Genomic DNA, 22,455 nt, shown 5'->3' with positions numbered 1-22,455 from the left:
CCTCAGTGATCACTTCGTTATTAAGTAGTGTATTGTTTAGCCTCCATGTGTTTGTATTTTTTACAGATCGTTTCCTGTAATCGATATCTAGTCTCATAGCGTTGTGGTCGGAAAAGATACTTGATACAATTTCAATTTTCTTAAACTTAACAAGGCTTGATTTGTGACCCAAGATATGATCTATCCTGGAGAATGTTCCACGAGCACTTGAGAAAAATGTGTATTCTGTTGTTTTTGCATGGAGTGCCCTATAAATATCAATTAACTCCATCTTGTTTAATGTATCATTTAAAGCTTGTGTTTCCTTATTTATTTTCATTTTGGATGATATGTCCATTGGTGAAAGTGGGGTGTTAAAGTCCCCTACTATGAATGTGTTACTGTCGATTTCCCCTTTTATGGCTGTTAGTATTTGCCGTATGTATTGAGATGCTCCTATGTTGGGTGCATAAATATTTAGAATGGTTATATCTTCTTCTTGGATCGATCCCTTGATCATTATGCAGTGTCCTCCTTTGTCTTTTGTAATAGTCTTTATTTTAAAGACGATTTTGCCTGATATGAGAATTGCTACTCCAGCTTTCTTTTGATTTCCATTTGCATGGCATATGTTTTTCCTATCCCTTACTTTCAATCTGTATGTTTCCCTAGGTCTGAAGTCGGTCTCTTGTAGACAGCGTATATATGGGTCTTGTTTTTGTATCCATTCAGCCAGTCTGTGTATTTTTTATTTTTTTTTTTCTGCAGTACGCAGGCCTCTCACTGTTGTGGCCTCTTCCATTGCAGAGCACATGCTCCGGACACGCAGGCTTAGTGGCCATGGCTTATGGGCCCAGGCACTCAGCAGCATGTGGGATCTTCCCAGACTGGAGCACAAACCCATGTCCCCTGCATCGACAGGCGGACTGTCAACCACTGTGCTACTATGGAAGCTCTTACTTTGTCTTTTGGTGGGAGCATTTAATACATTTACATTTAAGGTAATTATCGATATGTATGTTCCTATTCCCATTTTCTTAATTGTTTTGGGTTTGTTATTGTAGGTCTTTTCCCTCTCTTGTGTTTCTTGCCTAGAGAAGTTCCTTTAGCATTTGTTGTAAAGCTAGTTTGGTGGCGCTGAACTCTCTCAGCTTTTGCTTGTATGTAAAGATCTTAATTTCTCCATCAAATCTGAATGAGATCCTTGCTGGGTAGAATAGTCTTGGTTGCAGGTTTTTCTCCTTCATCACTTTAAATATGTCTTGCCACTCCTTTCTGGGTTGCAGAGTTTCTGATGAAAGATCAGCTGTTAACCTTATGGGGATTCACTTGTGTGTTATTTGGTGTTTTCCCTTGCTGCTTTTAATATGTTCTCTTTGTATTTAGTTACTGATAGTTCGATTAATATGTGTCTTGGCGTGTTTCTTCTTGGATTTATCCTGTATGGGAATCTCTGTGCTTCCTGTTCTTGATTAACTATTTCCTTTCCCATATTAGGGAAGTTTTCAACTATAATCTCTTCAAATATTTTCTCAGTTCCTTTCTTTTTCTCTTCTTCTTCTGGGACGCCTATAATTCGAATGTTGGTGCATTCAATGTTGTCTCAGAAGTCTCTGAGACTGTCCTCAGTTCTTTTCATTCTTTTTTCTTTATTCTGCTCTGCAGTAGTTATTTCCACTATTTTATCTTCTAAGTCACTTATCCGTCTTCTGCCTCAGTTATTCTGCTATTGATCCCATCTAGAGTATTTTTAATTTCATTTATTGTTTTGTTGAACGTTGCTTGTTTCATGTTTAGTTCTTCTAGGTCCTTGTTAAATGTTTCTTGCATTTTCTCTATTCTATTTCCAAGATTTTGGATCAGTTTACTATCATTAACCTGAATTCTTTTTCAGGTAGACTGCCTATTTCCTCTTCATTTGTTAGGTCTTGTGGGTTTTTACCTTGGTCGTTCATCTGCTGTGTGTTTTTCTGTCTTCTCATTTTGCTTATCTTACTGTGTTTGGGGTCTCCTTTTTGCAGGCTGCAGGGTCACAGTTCCCGTTGTTTTTGGTGTCTGTCCCAGTGGCTAAAGTTGGTTCAATGGGTTGTGTAGGCTTCCTGGTGGAGGGGACTAGTGCCTGCGTTCTGGTGGATAAGGCTGGATCTTGTCTTTCTGGTGGGCAGGTCCATGTCTGGTCGTGTGTTTTGGGGTGTCTGTGGCCTTATTATGATTTTCAGCAGCCTCTCTGCTAATGGGTGGGGTTGTGTCTTGCTAGTTGTTTGGCATAGGGGGTCCAGCATGTAGCTTGCTGGTCGTTGAGTGAAGCTGGGTCTTGGTGTTGAGATGGAGATCTCTGGGAGATTTTCACCATTTGATATTATGTGGAGCTGGAGGGTCTCTTGTGGACCAGTGTCCTGAAGTTGGCTCTCCCACCCCAGAGGCACAGCACTGACTCCTGGCTGGAGCACCAAGAGCCTTTCAACCACATGGCTCAGAACAAAAGGGAGAAAAAGTTGAAAGAAAAGAAGAAAGAGGATAAAATAACATACAATAAAGTAAGATAAAATAAAATAAAGTTATTAAAGTAAAAAATAATTATTAAGAAAAAAATTTTTAAAAATAAAAATAAATGGACAGACAGAATCCTAGGACAAATGGTGAAAGCAAAGCTATACAGACAAAATCTCACACAGAAGCATACATATACATACTCACAAAAAGAGGAAAAGGGGAAAAAATAATAAATCTTGCTCTCAAAGTCCACCTCCTCAATTTGGGATGATTTGTTGTCTATTCAGGTATTCCACAGATGCAGGGTATATCAACTTGATTGTGGAGGTTTAATCCGCTGATCCTGAAGCTGCTGGGAGAAATTTCCCTTTCTCTTCTTTGTTCGCGCAGCTCCCTGGGTTCAGCTTTAGATTTGGCCCCGCCTCTGCGTGTAGGTCTCCTGAGGCCGCCTGTTCTTTGCTCAGGCAGGACGGGGTTAAAGGAGCCGCTGATTCGGGGGCTCTGGCTCACTCAGGCCGGGGCGGGGGTATAGATGCAGGGCAAGCCTGTGGCGGCAAAGGCTGGCCTGACGTTGCACCAGCCTGAGGCGCACCGTGCGTTCTCCCGGGGAAGTTGTCCCTGGATCATGGGACCCTGGCAGTGGCAGGCTGCACAGGCTCCCGGGAGGGAAGGTGGGTATAGTGACCTGTGCTCGCACACAGGCTTCTTTGTGGCAGCAGTGGCTGCCTTAGCATCTCATGCCCGTCTCTGGTGTCCACGCTGTTAGCCACGGTTTGCACCCATCTTTGGAGCTCCTTTAAGCACTGGTTATTTTGTTTTGTTTTTGTGGTACTGGGGCCTTTTACTGCTGTGTCCTCTCCCATTGCGGAGCACAGGCTCCGGATGCGCAGGCTCAACAGCCATGGCTCACGGGCCCAGCCGCTCCGTGGCATGTGGGATCCTCCCAGACTGGGGCATGAACCCGTGTCCCCTGCATTGGCAGGCAGACTCGCAACCACTGAGCCACCAGGGAAGCCCTCTAAGCACTGCTTTTAATCCCCTCTCCTCACGCACCAGCAAACAGAGAGAGAAGAAAAAGTCTCTTGCCTCTTCAGCAGGTCCAGACTTTTTCCCAGACTCCCTCCCGGCTAGCCGTGGTGCACTAACCCCTTCAGGCTGTGTTCTCGCCACCAGTCCTCTCCCTGCGATCCGACCGAAGCCTGAGCCTCAGCTCCCAACCCTCGCCTGTCCCAGTGTGTGAGCAGACAAGCATCTCAGGCTGGTGAGTGCTGGTCACCATCGATCCTCTGTGTGGGAATCTCTCCGCTTTGCCCACCGCATCCCTGTTGCTGTGCTCTCCTCCGCGGCTCTGAAGCTTCCCCCCTCCACCACCCACAGTCTCCGCCCGCAAAGGGGCTTCCTAGTTTGTGGAAACCTTTCCTCCTTCACAGCTTCCTCACACTGGTGCAGGTCCCATCCCTATTCTTTTGCCTCTGTTTTTCCTTTTGCCCTACCCAGGCACGTGGGGAGTTTCTTGCCTTTTGGGAGGTCTGAGGTCTTCTGCCAGCATTCAGAGGGTGTTCTATAGGAGCAGTTCCACGTGTAGATGTATTTGTGATGTATCTGTGGGGAGGAAGGTGATCTCTGCGTATTACTCTTCCGCCATCTTCCTCAACCCCTCTAAGGTAATTACTAATATGTATGTTCTTACTGCCACTTTCTTAATTGTTTTGGGTTTGTTTTTGTAGGTCTTTTTTCTTCCCTTCCTCTTTTTTCTCTTCACTTATGTTTCTTGCCTCGAGAATTCCCTTTAGTATTTGTCATAAAGCTGGTTTGGTGGTGCTGAATTCTCTTAGCTTTTGCTTGTCTGTAAAGCTTTTGATTTCTCCGTTGAATCTTAATAAGATCCTTGCTGGGTAGCGTATAGGTTTTTCCCTTTCATCACTTTAAATATATCCTGCCACTCCCTTCCGGTCTGCAGAGTTTCTGCTGAAAAATCAGCTGATAACCTTATGGGGATTCCCTTGTATGTTATTTGTTGATTTTCCCTTCTTGCTTTTTATATTTTTTCTTTGTATTTAATTTTTGTTAGCTTGATTAATATGTGTCTTGGTGTGTTCCTCCTTGGGTTTATCCTGTATGGGATTATCTGCTCTTCCTGGACTTGCTTGACTATTTCCTTTCCCATGTTAAGGAAGTTTTCCACTATAATATCTTCAAATATTTTCTCAGACCATTTCTGTTTCTCTTCTTCTGGGACCCCTATAATTCGAATGTTGTTGTGCCAGAGGTTGTCCCAGAGGTCTCTGAGACTATCCTCATTTCTTTTCATTTTTTTTTTTCTTTATTTTGTTCCATGGCAGAGATTTCCACCATTCTGTCTTCCAGGTTACTTATCTGTTCTTTTGCCTCCTTTATTCTGCTATTGATTCCTTCCAGTGTATTTTTCATTTCAGTTATTGTATTGTTCATCTCTGTTTGTTTCTTCTTCAGTTCTTCTAGATCTTTGTTAAACTTTTCTTGTATCTTCTCAATCTGTGCCTCCATTCTTTTTCTGAGTCTTGGATTATCTTTATTATAATTACTCTGAATTCTTTTTCAGATAGATTTCTTATCTCCTCTTAATTTAGTTGGTCTTCTAGGTTTTTATCTTGCTTCTTCATCTGTGAAATATTTCTTTGTCATCTCATTTTGTTAAAAATCTGTTGTGGTCTCTTTTCTGCAGGCTGCAGGATTGTAGCTCCTCTTGCTTCTGGTGTCTTCCCCCTGGCAGGTGAGGTTGGTCCAGAGGCTTGTGCCATTATCCCCTTGATAGAGGGTTTGATTTGTGTTGTGATCACAGCCTGCCCTGGATATTGAGCAGGGCTTCCCCTTTTCCCTGTGGTTGTCACTGACCTCTCAGGGGCAGAGTCTGCTCCCTAGCTGTTGGGGTAGATGCCCCCAGATCTGTTTCTTAGCTTTGATTCTGATCTGCAGTGTGAGGTAGGCAGGATTGGAGCACTCCCACTGGGAGAGAATCTACTGTGTGTTCCTCCTCTGGAGCTGTTCACCTGTGAATGTGCTCTGTTGTGTCCCCTTTTGCTCGTTATGTGGGCTCACAAAGTATACTGTTGCTGGCACTGCTCTTGGTCCCACCTTAACTGTGGGTATGCCAGCAATTGGCCCTGGTGACTCTCAGGAATTGTCTTCACCTGGCCACCAGCACAGGTCCACTGAGGTCAGGTCCCAGGACTGCAGTAATCATGCACCTGGACCCTCTGTGGGAACAATGGAGGCAGCTCAGACTCTGCTCTGGCCCAACTGCCATGTGTACATGCCCACAGAGCCCACAGCTGCTAAATCAGGACCCGTCCCAGCTGTAAGAGCATTTGTTGTCCTTTGGATGTTTTGCAGGCACTGAATTTAGGAAGATGTCAGTGGAAGAGTATGTCCACAGTTCACAGCTGAGAGGAGAGATTTCAGCTCTTCTTCATTAGTTACACAGCCCCTGGGGCTCAGCTGTGGTTTCTGTCCCTCTTCTGGGCAGATTTACTAGTGGGGAGAGCTATCTGCACCCTCATAGGACAGCGGGGTGGGTCCCTGCATCCACTGGCAGATTTCCTAGTAGTGAGAGGTTTCTGTGCACTCCCAGCACAACGGGGCAGGTCCTGGCACCCACTGATCGATTTCCTAGTTGTGGAAGCTATTCATGCCCTCCCAGGACAGTGTGGGCAGGTCCTGGGGCTTGCTGGCAGAATTCCTAGTGGCTAGACCTGTCTGTGCTCTTCCGGGTCAGCAGGGGCAGGTCCTGAGACTCACTGGCAGTATTCCTTAGTGGGAGAAGCTGTCTGTGCACAACCCGGTCAGCAGGGGTGGGTCCTGTGACCCGCTGGCAGAATTACTAGTGTCGGGAGCTGTAGGTGCCCTTCCAGGTCAGCAGGGGCAGGGCCTGGCATCTGCCTGCAGGCCTGGAAGAGTCAGCCAGTGCCCACCTCTGTAGCCCAAGATGGCAGCAGCGACTTGTGTCTGCCTCTGGAGCTCCTGTAGGCGGTTTCCTGTTGCCTGGGAGTGCTCATAGGGAAAGAAGTTCTTATGGTGGGCCTTCCCTTCTTCTTGTGTGCCTCCCAACAATGGTTCCTTGCCTCTCTGGCAGCCCCAGCCTTCTTCCTAGTACACCCTCAGTTGCCGTGGCCCAACCTCTTCAGGCTGTTTCTGCACCTAACCCTGGTCCTCTCTCTGGGACTGAGCTTAGGAGTCTGAGCTTGATCACTCAATGCCCAACCTCTGACAGAGGAGTATCTCAGGTTGGAGAGTGCAGAGTGGCAGTGCTGACCCTCTGTGCAGTTTACTCTCTGTTTTGCCTTTCACAAACCAGTTGCTGCTCTCCCCCTCTTAGGCTCTGAAACTCCCCCTTTCCAGTCTAATTTCCCCACTGGTTAGGAGCCTTCCCAAGGTGCAGCAACCTTTCCTCCTTCACAGCTCCCTCCCCAGGGTGCAGGCCCCATCATGATTCCTTCTTTTTCTTTTTCCTTTTGTCTTACCCAGTTACATGGAGGTTTTTGTGTCATTTTGGATGTCTGAGGTCTTCTGTTGGCCCTCAGTAGCTGTTCTGTGTGAATCGTTCCACTTGTAGATGTATTTGCAATGTTTCTGTGGAGGGAGGTGAATTCTGCTTCCTACTCCTTGGCCATTTTGATCCTGACTCTGCATGGCTGCTTTTTGAATGACCTAATTTTCCAAAGAGTCTCATCCTAGCTTCTCCTTTGGGCCTCAGATGGTCTATTGTATATTTCCACTCAGAATCTCTTGCCTTAGGTATCTGTGGGTCTGTAGACATGTTGAAGTCTTTATGAGTAGTACCTGTCCTTTTCCTGTCTGCTTTCTGAGTTATGCAAAATAGAGATGAGCATCTTGCTTCAGTCCTTCAGGTATTCTCTAGACAGTTTAGAACAAATGTATATAATGCTTCATAAATAAGGTCTGTTCTGCTTCCTCCAGTGCCAGAGAACCGGTAACTGAGCTGCCACTTGCTCAAGATCAAAACTGCCCCTGCACCAGGGAGGGGGTGGGGAAATGGCAGGGGAAAATGCCACAAAATTTTCCTACTGTTTCAAATTTAGATTTTTCTTTATTTGGCATTTGGTTGGTTGCTATAAGCCTTGGAATATTTTCTAGAGCTCCTACAAAGTGGTTCAGACAACTTCTGCTTGTTTTTTGATGTTTCTGTGGAGAAATAAGAGCTTGGAGCTTCTCAGTCTGCCATTTTGCTGACATCACTCCCCAACAGAGAGCTTTAAAAGCAAGAGGAGGATGTTTATAAAGATAAGGCAGAAATTAATGAACAGAATTATGATACAAAATTAAAGCCTAGCTCTTTAAAAAATATATATATATAAAATAGATAAGTATTTCTTGATGCTACTGAACAGAATTATAAATGAAGAAGGGAATGTAACAATGCATTCTAGAAGGCAATGCATACATGCATGCTAATGAATTAGAATGTCTAGATAAAAAGGATGTTTTAAAGAAAAACATGAATTTTCAAGATTGATATAAGAAGAAAATCTAGAGAGACCTTAAGTATAGCAAAAATTAAAGCCATGTGTGCCAGAGTGGAAAATGTCATTCAAGAGCCTATTCAAAGTCCCATGCATCTATAAAAAACATTTTATGTATAGTACAGTTGACCCTTGAACAATATGAGTTTGCAACATACAGGTCCACTTACATGTGGATTTTTTTCAATAAATACATACTATAGTACTGCACGATCCACAGCTGGTTAAATTCACATATGCTGAACCAAGAATACGGAGGGACAACTGTAAAGGTATATGTGGATTTTTGACTTGTGGAAGGTCAGTGCCCCTAACCCCCCGCATTGTTCAAGGGTCAACTGTATATGTCTATAGGTAAATTTTTAAAATACTTACAGGAATATCAACTCATTCTAGAAACAGATATTTACCATATGATATAATCTATTACAGAATATACAAAAACACACAAAAAAGATCAAGAGAAATCTTCTTGATTCATATTATGTCAAAACACAAAGAGATTTAAAGATAGATATAATCTATTAATATATTTAATAGAATCTATATGATATATACCACAATTGTGTAAAAGAGCCCTACATTACCACCTCACCATTGGATAATTTACTAGTGAATTTCATTGAATTGGTTCATGGTTCTTGGAATCTTCAGCCAAGTTGTGAATGTTAATTCAAGTCAGAGTAATGAGAGAGAGGGAACTAACTTCAGGATAGAGTTCTTAATAGAGTTTCTAGCCGTCACTAAGGGAGATTAACATCTTTCAGCTGGGTCTCTAGGAGGACTGGTGGATGCTTCACACCTGGTGTACAGGTGGCAGCATAGTGGAGACTGAATAGGACTTGGATGTTAGACTAGGAATGCAGGCAGATTTCCTGTGGATCACACACGGGCTCCATGGGAAAATGGAGGACCTGCAGATTTCTTGGATCCTCTATACTAGGGCTGCATGGATGGGTGGAGAGATGGAATGTGTCCATGAAGGACGGAGTCCTAGAGCTAAGGAAATTGTTCCAAGGGACTCCATGGAGAAACATATCCTACTCTCCCACTCTTCCCACCCCCAGTGCTGGTCAAGGGGCCACCTGGAGACAGCTGCCTGATGGTGGAAGCTCTGAGAAGAGCTAATTCTGCATGTCTTTGAGGTCCAGAGAGCATGAAGCCACCAGGAAATGGTACAGTTCAAGTAACACCTTTCTTACTTATTTTCCCTCCACCCCCCAAAATAAACCTTCAAAACCAGAGGAGGTCATATGTAGGCCATCAAGATGGATTGGGAGGGGATAGAGGAGAAGCAGAAGCATAGAAGTTGAGAAGTCAACTACACTTCCTTTGCCATGATGAGCTTCCAGCCTGAAATAGGGCTGGCCTGTGGAAGGGAAAATATTAATTCTGTATCTGCATTTAATATTAGACATTGAACTGAGAATTCCTGTGTAACATAAAAATGGAAAAAGACTACTATTAAAACACTGGCAGAAAACCATGCAATCTGCCCAAATTTTTACCCAAGGCAAAGAAATTTCATATCTCACTTAATAGTGTTTAGGGGGATAGTGGGGGACAAATAAGATTGCATTGACTAGATCACAAGGTATGTTGATTACCAATAAACTGGTTGTCGACAGATTTTTAAAAGAACAATTATAAATTAACTATGAGCAAAACAAACTTAATAATTTCTTAAGAGTATTGCCCACCATGATACAATAGGATTTATCTCAGGAATTCAAGGATAGATTACAGTAGGAAATTAATACATCATAGTTACAGGTTAAAAAAGGAAAATGAATGTATAAAGAGAGGTTGAATCAACAAAATCTATTTCTATTTCTGATATGTAAAAAAAGCCATCTAGGGTCAGTCATCTGATTTATAATTAGTTCCTGAATATAAACTCCATAAATTGGTGATATCTGTTACTCAACTCATGACACAGTTCCCAGAAAATGAGAGTATGTATGTATGTATATATTTAAAGGAAGTAAAAGAATGAGTCACAACTACATTAAACTAAGAGTTCAAATCATCCTTCATGGTGGGGCACAAGAAGCACTCTTACTATAATGAAGAACTAGGGGATGCTGTACACTGTTACCCCTACTGTTTTTCATTTCCTGTAAGTTGAAACCATTGCAATAAAACAGAAAAAAGAAATATGAATAAAACCAATAAAAATGAAGATTAAAAAATCATCATTATAAGCAATACAATTGTAAGACTAAAATCCTCAAGAGTATTAACTAAATTATTAGACATAGTAAGAGAATAGCCTGGCTGGATATGATAGTGGACAAATTCATAAGCAAAGACAGCCATAAACAAATAGATCAATAGCTTCCCCACGTATCAATGAGAGCTAGAAAGATAATGTAAAAATATCCCATTCCTAATGGTACCACACTTATAAAAGACAGGAATAACCTTATCAAGAAATGAGTGGTTGTCTATGAAGAAAATGACAAAACTTTACTAAAAGCCATGACTGAAGGCATGCATGAATGCAGATGTGTCACGGTTATGTAGGAAAGACTGAATATCATATAGCATTTGTTCTTCTCTTAAGTCATATTTTTGAGCAAAACTCCAACCAACATCTTACATTATATTTTTAGGAATTTGATAAAACAAATGTTTCTAAAGCTCATATGGAAGAATAAACTTATGTATTGGAATAAACAGCTAACCATCTGACAAGAAAAACACTGGACAGCTACCTTACATTGTACACCAAGATAAATTCTGATGGATTAAGAATCCAAATGGAAAATAAAGCACTATAGAAATAAGAATTGGAATTTAAACTTAATCCTGATACAATACTTTTTCCTTGTTTTCTACCCAGCACTACTCTAGATTTGGGGGAGGTAATAATAAACAAGAAACAGGTTCTTTTCTCAGAGAATTTATATTCTGATGGTGGCCTCCCCACCATCATGGATGGGAACAGAGTCAGTAAATTAAGAAATGCAATAAAATGACAAGATCATGTCAGATCTGGATAAGTGCTATGACAAAAATAAAACAAGAAGGTATAATAAAAAGGGAATAGGTGATCAGAGCAGGACCAGGTGAACTGTCTTCAATTACATAATTACACTGTGATGCTAAAAACATGAATATCTAGAAACAAAGTATTGCATCCAGCAAAGAGCATGTGCAAAGGCTCTAAAACAGAAAAATCCTTGACTATTTCTGAAGAGCAGAAGGAAGGTATGCATACCAGAAGCATGGTGAGAGAAGAGAACAGTGGTAAACAGAGAGGGGTTAGAATTTCAGGAGCCAAATCCTCAAGTAGAGAGAGGAAGGGAAGCTGACTCTTGAAATGCTCAGGGACCCACTTTCCACTTTGAGAGAAAAGGCAAAGTATGAGTAGCAGGTATGTGGAATGGTCTCTTTGTAAATAGCAAAATGAAGAAGTTACTGTGTTTTCAATTAAAGTTTAAGGTAATATCATCAAATGACAGTGAAGAGAGATGCCTGAAGTGAAGGTGTGAAAGAGCTCTTAAAAGTATGGGAAGAATGAATGTGACTGGGGAGAATAGAGGATTTTGTGAGCCTGAATTTAAAGTGAGACAGGTGATTTTCTCCAGCCTCAAGGGATGAAGTAAATAGGTTATTTACAGTAGCCTAAAAAATGATGAAGCCCAAAGCAGGTTTCACAACCCTGAAGCTAATATGTAATATATTGCTGTGGGAGTAAACATTGGCATAATCCTTTTGGAAAGCAATTTATCAATATGTTTTTTACTTACATAAAAGTAATTGGGAGGCAGTGACAAAACAAGAGTTTGGGAGTTAAACATACCTGCACTCAAATCATGTGGGCCTTATTAATTCTGTGAGCTTACATCTTTTCTGGGGGAAAAAGGTGTTTGGCCAGAACCAACATAAAAATACAGTTTTGGAAAAAGATGGCAGCCAGACCAATTAGATGACTTAATTTGAATCTTCTGAATGAAGTTCTAGGTTCATTTTAATATTGCATCAACCGTTTAAGTATGGGAATCGCAACTTTAACAATTTCAAGCCATTTTTGACAGCAAGTGGGAATTTTACAAGATATTTTCCAACAAATTTTGCAGTAAGCTTCTCAGGCACGTTGTTTTGATGAAGATGACTCAACCTCAGACATCCAAGTTCTTTATGGAGCAAATCAAATACTATTTTGTGAACCCATTACCAATTCCTAGCATCAGAAAAAAGGTCCGAAGACACAAAATTCATGGCCTGAAGATCACATTACAAAGTATCCTTAGTGGTGCAGGTAAGATAGTCAATGATATCAGGTGACTGGCTGACTTGAAAAAGAAAGATGGGAAGACAGAATAGGGACAGACAGCACAAAATTTCAGCCTGGCACCAAAGGAAACAGAAAAGCTGTCATGGGAACAGGACCAAGACTTGTGAGCCTCTTAGGCAGCCAAGATCTCCCTAGTTCCTGAAAAGATTTGGCTGCCCAAAGGAAATTTTCAAAGAGCCCAAGTTTTATTTCAAGATGGTGTATATGCCCTATCAAGAGGATTTTCTTACACCACACAGTGACTTGGACCTGTACAAGAAGCTTGGTTCACTGTCTCATTCAGCCGAGCCCAAGCAGGTAACATCAAGCTAGTGTTAGCCCAAGTTTCATACTCAGGGGCTGTAAGAATCATTGAAAAAAGAGTTCATGATTTAAAACTACCTTTTATCACTACGTGAACATGATCCCTCTCCAGCATCTTTGTGAGCAGCCATCAACCACTTCTGCAGAGTCATCAGATTAATGGATTAATGATTTCCCAGAATAAGTCTGAGATGATGTACAAACCTGCATCATGGAGAGCTCATCCCCAGCCAGAGATCCTCATCTACTCTTGATAAAGCAAAAGCCACCATTGATCCTGTACTGAGATGGCTGGACATGCCTGGACAAAGGAGCCCAGAAGAGCTAAATGGTGACTGACGTACCAGTGTGGACGACTGCAGGATACTTGGGGTGAAGGCCAATCCTAGTCTCTAGTGGTGAGAAGAATTCGACCATAAGGTCCCAAGGACACAGCCAGGTCAACTAGCATCTTAAGGATACAGCCAGTAGGAAAGTAATCTCTGTTGGGTTTAGCCATCATGAGCAATACCTTACAAGCAGGAGACTGACAACGACCCCAGTGCTCCATGAACGTCCTTGGGGAGTTTAACACACTCAAGCTCTCACCTACACCAGACCCCCTCCAGGCCCAGGCCCTGGTACCTATTTACCAAAAGGATACAATGTATCACTGAGGTTACTAACACTGGCCATCCTTGTCTTGCCCTATCACCAACATGATCCAGCAAGTACAACAGTAAAACAAGAGCAGAGGGAAGGTAGGGTTTGGGGCCAAGGGGAGGGTGGAGGGTGGCACTCATACTTTGTTATCAAAAAACACAATACATATAGTGTGCATGTGTGTATCTTGTGGAATATATATAAATGGTACTTCAGTTCACACAGAATGACACAGAATATGTATTTATATGAATTTAATAAAATTACCAGTATTTTGAAGCACTAATGTGCTTTTTGTCCAAAAATTCAAATTACTTCAAATTCAAATTAATCTCTATAGTTATATGTGTTTTTTTTTTAAATCTGAAGGCAGAAATTTCTAGAATAGCCAATTTCAAAAGAAATTCAGATGGCACAGTGTAGCTGATAAGCACATGTGGAATATGGTCTGTTTTTTAGATTTCCTTTCTGACAGCTTGTCCAGGTCCAGATGGAAGAATTGTTTAAAAAATATGAGGCTCTTGGGACTTCCCTGGTGGTCCAGTGGTAAAGAATCCGCCTTCCAATGCAGAGGACATGGGTACGATCCCTGGTCAGGGAACTGAGATCCCACACACTGTGGGGCAATTAAGCTCGCATACTACAACTACTGAACCTGAGTGCCTCAACTCGAGAACCCGCATGCCACAAACTACAGAGCCCATGCGCTCTGGAGGCTGCACACCACAACTACAGAGCCCACATGCCCTGGAGCTCTCATGTCACAACTAGAGAGTGAAAACCCGCACACCACAACTAGACAGAAGCCCGTGCACAATGCAAGATCCTGCATGCCACAACTAAGACCCCATGCAGCCAAAAAAAAAAGAAAAAAAATGAGGTTCTAAATAAAGATCTAAGGGGTATATTGAGACTACATTTGGATAAAAACAGCTACTGATTTAGAAATTCACTTACTGATTTAGAGGTTGAGATGTATAATGAATGTAAATTTCATGAGAGATTCTTTTTTAGATTATTGTACAAAGTTTATTATTAAAAGTATCCCATAGCTTATTATTACATTATTATTTAACTTCTTTTTTTTTTTTTTTTGGCGGTACGTGGGCCTCTCACTGTTGTGGCCTCTCCCATTGCGGAACACAGGCTCTGGATGCGCAGGCTCACGGGCCCAGCCGCTCCGCGGCATGTGGGATCCTCCCGGACCGGGACATGAACCCGTGTCCCCTGCGTGGGCAGGTGGACTCTCAACCACTGCGCCACCAGGGAAGCCCCTTATTTAACTTTATATTAAGATTTACAGTCAGAGTAGCTAAGTTATAAAGATACAGTTTTAATCTCTTGGTTTCTCTTATTCTTGCCTGTTTTATGGTATGAAATCCAACACTTTCAAGTGGAGTTTGGTAATTTATTTCAGTTCTTTCATTCATATTGTATATTTTGTCTGCTATGGTCCAAATGTTTAAGTCCTTCCCCAAATTCATATTTGAATATTTGAACCCAAATGTGGTGGTATTGGGAGGTGAGGGCTTAGCTCATGAGGGTGGAACCCCATGAATGGGATTAATTAGTGTTCTAGTAAAAGAGACACCACACAGCTTCCACCATGTGAAGACACAGTGAGAAGGCACCTGCCATGAATAAGGGCGCAGACCCTCCCTGGACAGTAAGTCTGCCGGCACCTTGCTCTTGGACTCCCAGCTTCCAGAGTGTGAGAAATAAGTGTCTGCTGTGGGTTTTTGCTACAGTGGCCCAAGCGGATTCAGATGCTATCCTAACAGAATGAAAGCTCTTTGTCTTAGACAAACTAACATACTTTAACTCTGGTGAGAAAATAAATAATGCAAAGATAAAAAGGGAAGAACCCAAATAGCAAGTTTTGTTTAAAAAGCCAAGAAGGCCTAGCCTAGTTTTTACTGCTAATTTCTTCCTTTTGCTTCACCCCCACTATGCACATGCACACACACACACAAACATACACACATTTCTATTCACTTTTTTTGGGGTGCGTAGGTAAATGAAGGACATGACTTCTCATTTTATGCTCACATGGTCTCTGGATAATCTTTTGAACAACCGATTTTTGTACTTCTCAGGACTCCAGAACTTTTCAACCACATCTCTCACTTCCAGGCAAAAATACAAAATGCTGAAAACATCCCAAGGAAACATCATCTAGATGTTTTTTGGAGTAACACCATGGCTTAGTTGACACGTGCCACTTTTTTTCTCTTACAGTTCAAAAAGTCTGATTTTTGCTAAAATTCCAACTCTCATTCTATATGCTGCTGTTTTGAGGAAGTCACTTAACATTTTCCACTTAAGGCAATGTTAAATAATTCCTTTTACTCTCCCTGAAGCACTAAAAGTCACAGTGGTGTGTATTTAAGCTTACATTGTTATGATTACTCTTTAGAACTGTTGGAGTCTCAGTTAAAGATTCACAACATTTTGAGATAAACCTTTTCTCCAAGATATCCACCTGTGCCCCACTCCAGATTGTGAGTCCCTCCTGGAAGGCCTCTGGGCACTCTCAGTCCAGGAGATCAAGAAAGACACAGACATACTTACTCTAAAACTAAACAAAACAAAAACCAGTGCTGAATCAACACAAGAGACAAAGATTGCTAAGGCTGCTGTTCAGTGAAAGTCAAAATCACTAACCACCAGCAGTGGTGGAGCATCACGGGAAGGCCTAGTGGTTTCCAGTGTAACCAGGGAAGCCCAGGGCCTCCTTAGGGTTCCAGACAGCAGTCTGGTTTCCCAATTCGTGTGCCTTCATTATAAGACCTGGTGAGAGATGATTCTCACCAGGAAGCCTCACATTTACTCATTCCCATAAATATTGGTGGCACCACCTCATAAAGCTCCATGGAAACTATACTGTATGTCAGCATAATTAGACATTTTTTCAACTCTGCAAATGGCTTTGGGAAACTTCACTGAAAGCCTCTTAAGTACCAGGATGATATTAATTACAGGCCTTTGTGACTATGATATGGGAAATCCACCCCAAGAGAATCTGTGTTCTTAGATACGGCAACCCAATTATATCAACTCAATCCGAGGAGGCTGTTTTTCACTTGTTTGATGTCTATTTATAGTAACAGTAATGCCCCAAATCTTAGATTTATAAGATTTTTTTTCTGCAGAGCTCCAAGTGTTTCATGGGTGTCTCTTAACTTAATCTGAGGACATGGCCTCACTTACTGTAATCACCTCCAGTGAAAACTCAAGGCCAGTGCACCATGCAACCACGAGCCCAGCCCATAGGGCAGACAGACCTGAGCCCGTAGAGCACCGTCCCGTCGGGGTGGAGGCGGATCATGCGGTTCTTCACTGTCACTCCATGCACAAATGACTTTTTGTCATTTAAGAAATATGTGTCAGGCACCCAGAGCTGGTCAGCCACTCGATTGTCCAGCGTGAGGTTGAGAGGGATCCCAGAATAGGCGAGCCTTTTATCTCTCCAGTATTGTTGAAAATACATGGTCAAGGTGTAATCCTGGGGAATAAAAAAGAAAAGAAAAAAATGAGTTTGTGCTCAGCCAGAGGCCTGTTTCCTCCACAACTGGCCCAATTCAGGTTGGAATCCAGGAGAAATGGATGTTATTTTCAGATAGAGTTAGGAAGCAGTGGTTGCTTTCTTGTAAACACAAATACCAGTTTTAATAGGTGTACATCATGTCTATAAGTTCTCTGTTTTATTTAGGTAAGAAGCAAACTATACAAATTGGCATTTAAGTGATAACCTAGAAATAAAGGCCCCCAAAAAAGTCATCATAAAATCAGGGTGCTGGCAGGGAACCCGTGCGCTGGCCTAGGTCCTCCTCCTCTCACCAGGCAAACCTAGGCCTGAGCCGCCCATGACAGGCCAGGCCTGGCTACGAATTCTCTGCAGTCAGACTCCTCCTCTCCTTCTGCCCTCCACACAGCTGTAAATAGAAAACCTCTGGAATAGAAACACCGGTTGGAGACACCATGACCTGTGGGAGGGTCTCTACACCTCATGCATCACATTTTCCTTTCCTTCTAGGTTGCCATTCTACACTACACAGCCATTTCTACACTAACTGGGACATGTCATCACCTCTAGAGGATGACATCTAGAGAAAATGGGACTAAAACCGATGTGGGAAGAGGGAGCCAGGGGCAGTGCAGCCCCACAGGCTTGCCAACAAAGTAAGAAGCAAAGTAGGCCGATGACCCCATGTTTTTGTTTTGCAGAGAAGTTAGTGCAGTAAGAAAGTGGGAAAAAAGACAAATCAGAGGCTGAGCATGGAAATTCTATTTTTAAATTTCTATTCTTTTTGGCAATCACTGTTCAAGTCTAGAACGATCAGGTCTAAATATCTGGTCACAGTCACTGGACATCCTAAACCCTGTCGTGGAAGGATACAAGCTGAAAATCCAAAGGTGAGGCGGTAAACTCTCCAACCAGGGAAGGAGAAATCACTGTTGTTACAGGCAGGAGCGCCTAGGCTCACGCACCGGCAGAGCATGTCTGCAACACCCTTGCTTTGCAGGCAGTGAGAGGCGGGATGACAAATCAGCTAAAGAATCCATCCCAGACAGGCAGACTCTTCTTGCTGCCTCACAGGGCGGTTCTCAGAGCTTGCTAACCCAATAACACCCATCTGTTACTGATTGCAAGAGTGCTGGGGCACAGGAGCCTCCAAAATGACAACGTACACTTGTGCTCCTCTCCAGGTGCTGTCACAGACAAGGAAGTGACAAAACCAATACGTACTAAACAACTACGAACAAAAGAAGTTTTAAGCTATAGGGCCCATAAAAAATCAGAGAGAGAGGGAAGCAAAATATGCAAATGGCCTGGGGAGTCTATTGACATTTTATCTACAACTTGAAGGAGAGGCAGCATTTCAGTGGATGAGAAGAAACGGGAATTTTTTCCTAGTCACCTACACGGCAGAGCTCTATGCCTGGTATTAACTGTGTGAAACCCCCTACACACAAAGAAACCCCACCACCAATTAAAGATTCTCACAAAGCAGGTGGTATTGAAGATAGGCCTTGGTCAGCTAGACACGAGGTAGGGGCATGAAAAGTCATACCAAGACCTTTGTTTTTACTGAATTGACAAGAAACCCCAAGGAGTGCAGTTTTGCTGGAACTTGGTGTGCAAGAGGAGGAAAGTAAAGAGTTGTGGGCAAGGTAGGACCCTGTGGCAGTGACCATAAAGTGGAAACACTCAAAACACCAGCTCCAAAGCCAATGAACACTGAAGGTTTCCAAGTAGCAAGTGACAAAACCGTGTGTATTGAACATGTCATTTATTTTCTGATTTCTCATGCTTTAATCTCTGGGCCCTGGAGGGACTGTCTTCTCTCCCTCTAGTTCCTAGAGAGATCAAACAACTCTGCCAAGTGCTGGATTGTACTTTTCATATGCAAACCAACCACCCCAGAGCTCATACCTCGAACTGCCTTCTTTATTAGGTTCTCACACTCCAGGCCAGTACTTCATTCCACGTTCAGGTACCAGGCAACTAAGGATAGACTAGGTCCCAGGGCCTACTTTAATTATTCAAACTAGCCAATCCTAAGCCTGCTTACCCAGCCTGGCCATGCCCATTCTTTCCATGGAAGCTACAATAAAGGCTCACTCTCTGTGGCCTGCCCTGGTGCTTCCCCAGGCATCCCCTCCACCATGGCATGGCATGCCCCCTTCTCTTGGGGTCTGTGGGTGACAAACTCTCTTTTCAATGATAGCTGTCTCCTGACCTGTTGGCCTTGCCATACCTGAATAGTAATAAGACTATGTTTTAAGCACAAAGCTGTAGGTGAGGAAGATCAGTTTTGCAATGGTGAGTTCAATGGGTAAGACAGATGATGAGCAAAGTCCTCAGTGAGTGAGAGAGCTTGTTGATAGGTGATGTGGGAGGACAGAGAAAAGGAGTGCTGGTTAGGAAGTCACAGATAGTAGGCTTGATGTAGACCCTTGGGATGCAAATCGCCTGTAAAGTTCGCAATCATGCCCCCCGCATTACCATTAAGTTAATGTAGGTGATGCATTTTAACTGAAACATGCAAAGTTTTGGTGGCATAACAAGACGGAGATAAATTAGCAGGAGCAGCTAAAGGATTTTCAATTTAAATATAACCCTCCAAATTGCATTCTTATTGAAATAGAAGAGTTTCATCTTTCTCTCCTGGTTTCTAAGCTCTCATCCTACGCCTGAGTTGTGAAGTCTAGCACTGCTCTCCCATCTCCCTTCCAGCTGGCATTCACATGGGCTGCCATGAGGGTGGAGGCACTGCCATGTGTCAGTTGGCCCTGGGAACCCAGCTGTCATTCACAGTCTGCAAGCTCAGGATCAGGTTCTAATTTTGGATTCTGCTGCTCTCTACAGTATCAGCAGCAACTCTCAGTTTTGGTCTTGGGGGTTTGCTGAGTGATTTGAGTGGACTGCAGTAGGGGAGAGCTTAGGTAACAGAGGGAGAAAAAGTAGTAGTACTTAAACCCAAATCTGCTGCATGGGCTATGCCTTGGAAAGCAAGGGCATCATGAAATCAGTGGTACACTAGTCGGTATCCCACTTCATTCTCCTGCAGAGAAAAAAGAGGCAGATGAAGGAAAGGTGACTCTACAGGAACAAGCCCCCTCTGCTCTCTTGTGCAGTTGGGGGACAGCTAATGGGAGACTGTGCGACTGGGGGGCCATGGCGCTGACTCCTGGGAGGGGTAGTGAGGAGCATCGCACACACTACCAGCAGCAGCTAACGTGGGCTGGCAGCAAGTGCCAGGCCTCATGCTATATCATCTTATTTAAATACAAGGCAGAGATTACTGCTGTTCTCATTACCATCCCCAAGCAATGAAGAAAGAAAAATTTAGAGAGCTCAAACAATTTGCCTCCCCACCCCCCATCCCATTAAACACAAGTAACTCGGGGATGTGGGGTCTGAAGTTGAGGCCACCTCCCTCTGGGAGCAGGTCTCAGCCTCACAGCTCTAGGGTGAGGTTTTATGCAGCCAAATAAACCAGCCTGGTGGGCGAGGTCTGCAAAGATGCCCCTGAGAGTGGAGGATGCAGCCACATACAGTAACATATTTTTGAAGGGGAGTAATGAGAAATATGGCACCACCAAAGCCCCTCACCCTTGCAGACACTGAGCACAGCTACTCTGTAGACAGATGCCTTGTGAAGGTCTGTTTCCTCCAAGGAATCCCAGACAAATTGCAGGTTTCCAGGTTTGGAGTGATGTGGCGGGGACCAAGGAACACAGCCATGAAAAGATGCAATCTGTATGGATTGGAGAGTCTGCGAGGGTTGGATTTGAGTCAGTCCTCAGAAAAAGAAGATACCTTGAGATTGTAAAAGTTCCAGGAATCCACAGAGATCTAGATGGCAGTGGACTAGGGGTGGAAAGCAGGAATCCTGGACTCCTCAGGGAACATAAGGTAGAGGTGGGGAAGTAAGCTTTTGGTCTTTGACCTTAGCACTGAAGTGGACTCAGGTGCCGTCTGCATGGATATCTGCTGGTATGAAAAGCAGCAGAGAGATGAGACAGGGCTGTGAGGGGTGGAGCCTCTCAAATAACAGCCAGGCAAAGGCTCTGTGCTGCTGGAGCTCGTGCTGGGGCACTAGACACCAAGATGAGACAGACGGAGTGCTGCTCACAGAATCAGCCACCACACCACCCAGCGCTAGTGAGCCCCAGGATAGCACAAGGGGAGGAAGAGGCAAAGAAGGGGGTGGCCCCATAGGGCCATCTTGAGCCTTCCTTGCCGTCTTCTTTGGGTGTCACCCCCAAACATGGTGCAGCTGAGGGAGACTCGAGAGGAAGAAAGGGGACATGGCAGAGACCTTGAAGTGGCATTTCTTAAATAAAGGGCTTTCGGGGGCTCCAAGGGTCATAGGGATTAGAACCAGGCAGCACTGGTTTGATGGCAATGGCGAGCATCTCCATTCCTGGGCCTTTGTTGAGCTTACTGTGTCCCTTTCATCTTTTCTACTCTGGGTACAGGGAGGAGTCTACAGGTCCATGGCATGGTGAAAGGGACACCAGGTTGAGAGGAACTCGTGCTTGTCCCCTCCTTCCCCACCTCCACCCTTTGCAGGGAGGCTGCAGCTCCAGGAGAGACAGTGGGGAGGAGCAGGGAGTATGGAGGAGAGGCATGGGGGAAGTGGTAGTCTGGGAGGAGCGGGCAGGAGGGGGTAGTGGGCATTGGGAGCAGTGGGTGCTGAGGACCAGCAGGCCCCTCTCTGGTGCCAGGGGCTTACTTAGATTCGCACACACAAAGAAGGGACAGTGGTCTCCATGCACTGATTCTTGGCTGTGGCACACCCAGCCATATCAGCACATCTAGACAGAGCATGTTGGCAGAAGAAAGAGCAGGTACCAGCCCAGAGATCAGGGTTTACAGAAACAGCAGCTGCCAGTGGGGCTGCAGTAACAGGGCCCTGTGTCCCAGAGAAGCAGAATCTCCTCTTTTGCAGGTGGGACCCCCATAACCTCCACTCTGCACACCACCCCCACATTCTTCAGACCTGCTGCAGAATCTAGCTCACAAAGCTCCTTTGGTTATAATCTGATATCATTTGATTTTAGAAGACCGTGCTTTGGGTGAGGGTTGAGATTTGTAGTACTTTAAGCATTTATAAAGTACCCTCCTATAAATTAATTAATTGACATACTGGTTGTGTGTGCACGAATACTGACTCACTCCCATTGTGTTAGCAGATGTGTGAACAGCCCTGGGCACCCTGAGAACACCTGGCTTCCAGTTTAGGTGCAGATCCAACCATGGAATGGGGCTGGCACCGGTAAGTGGGAGGCCCTGAGTAAAAGTGTTGATTTCCTAGGAGATGGGATTCACTGGAGAGAGGTCAGGCAGTGAGAGGGAAAATGCAAGTGTATCTTCATCCAGAATTCTCCAGGCCACTGAGAACTGGGACTTTCTGGGGTATAATGCATAATCGTGAGTTATTCAGTTAGAATTGGTTTGAACTAAGATAGTTCATCAAAATCATTAGGTAAGATAAAATGCCTGGAACACCTCTCTCTCTCTCTCTCTCTCTCTCTCTCTCTCTTTCTCTCTCTCTCTCTTTCTCTCTCTCTGTATTATAAAAGGCTTAGGATGAACTTGGAATCAGCATGAAGAAATATTCAGGAATTGTATTCAAAACAAAGAATCTTTCTTAAAAAGAATCACACAAACAAAAGCATTCAATTAAAGGGCCATTTATTCCT

The 22,455-nt window shown here is 43.7% G+C and overlaps 1 protein-coding gene across 1 annotated transcript in view; it reads right to left on the bottom strand.

The window, feature by feature from the left end:
- Positions 1-22,455, bottom strand: part of GABRB3 (gamma-aminobutyric acid type A receptor subunit beta3) — a 235,114-nt gene that overhangs the window by 64,807 nt on the left and 147,852 nt on the right. The window contains exon 4 of the mRNA XM_060005522.1: positions 16,524-16,744. Coding sequence (XP_059861505.1) covers positions 16,524-16,744 — 221 coding nt within the window. The remainder of the gene's footprint in view (positions 1-16,523; positions 16,745-22,455) is intronic.

This window comes from Delphinus delphis, chromosome 2, assembly GCF_949987515.2.
Source record: "Delphinus delphis chromosome 2, mDelDel1.2, whole genome shotgun sequence".
In the NCBI taxonomy this organism is placed as follows: Eukaryota; Metazoa; Chordata; class Mammalia; order Artiodactyla; family Delphinidae; genus Delphinus; species Delphinus delphis.
The sequence above is the reverse complement of the archived record's forward strand: the minus strand, read 5'-3'. Positions and strand labels throughout refer to the sequence as shown.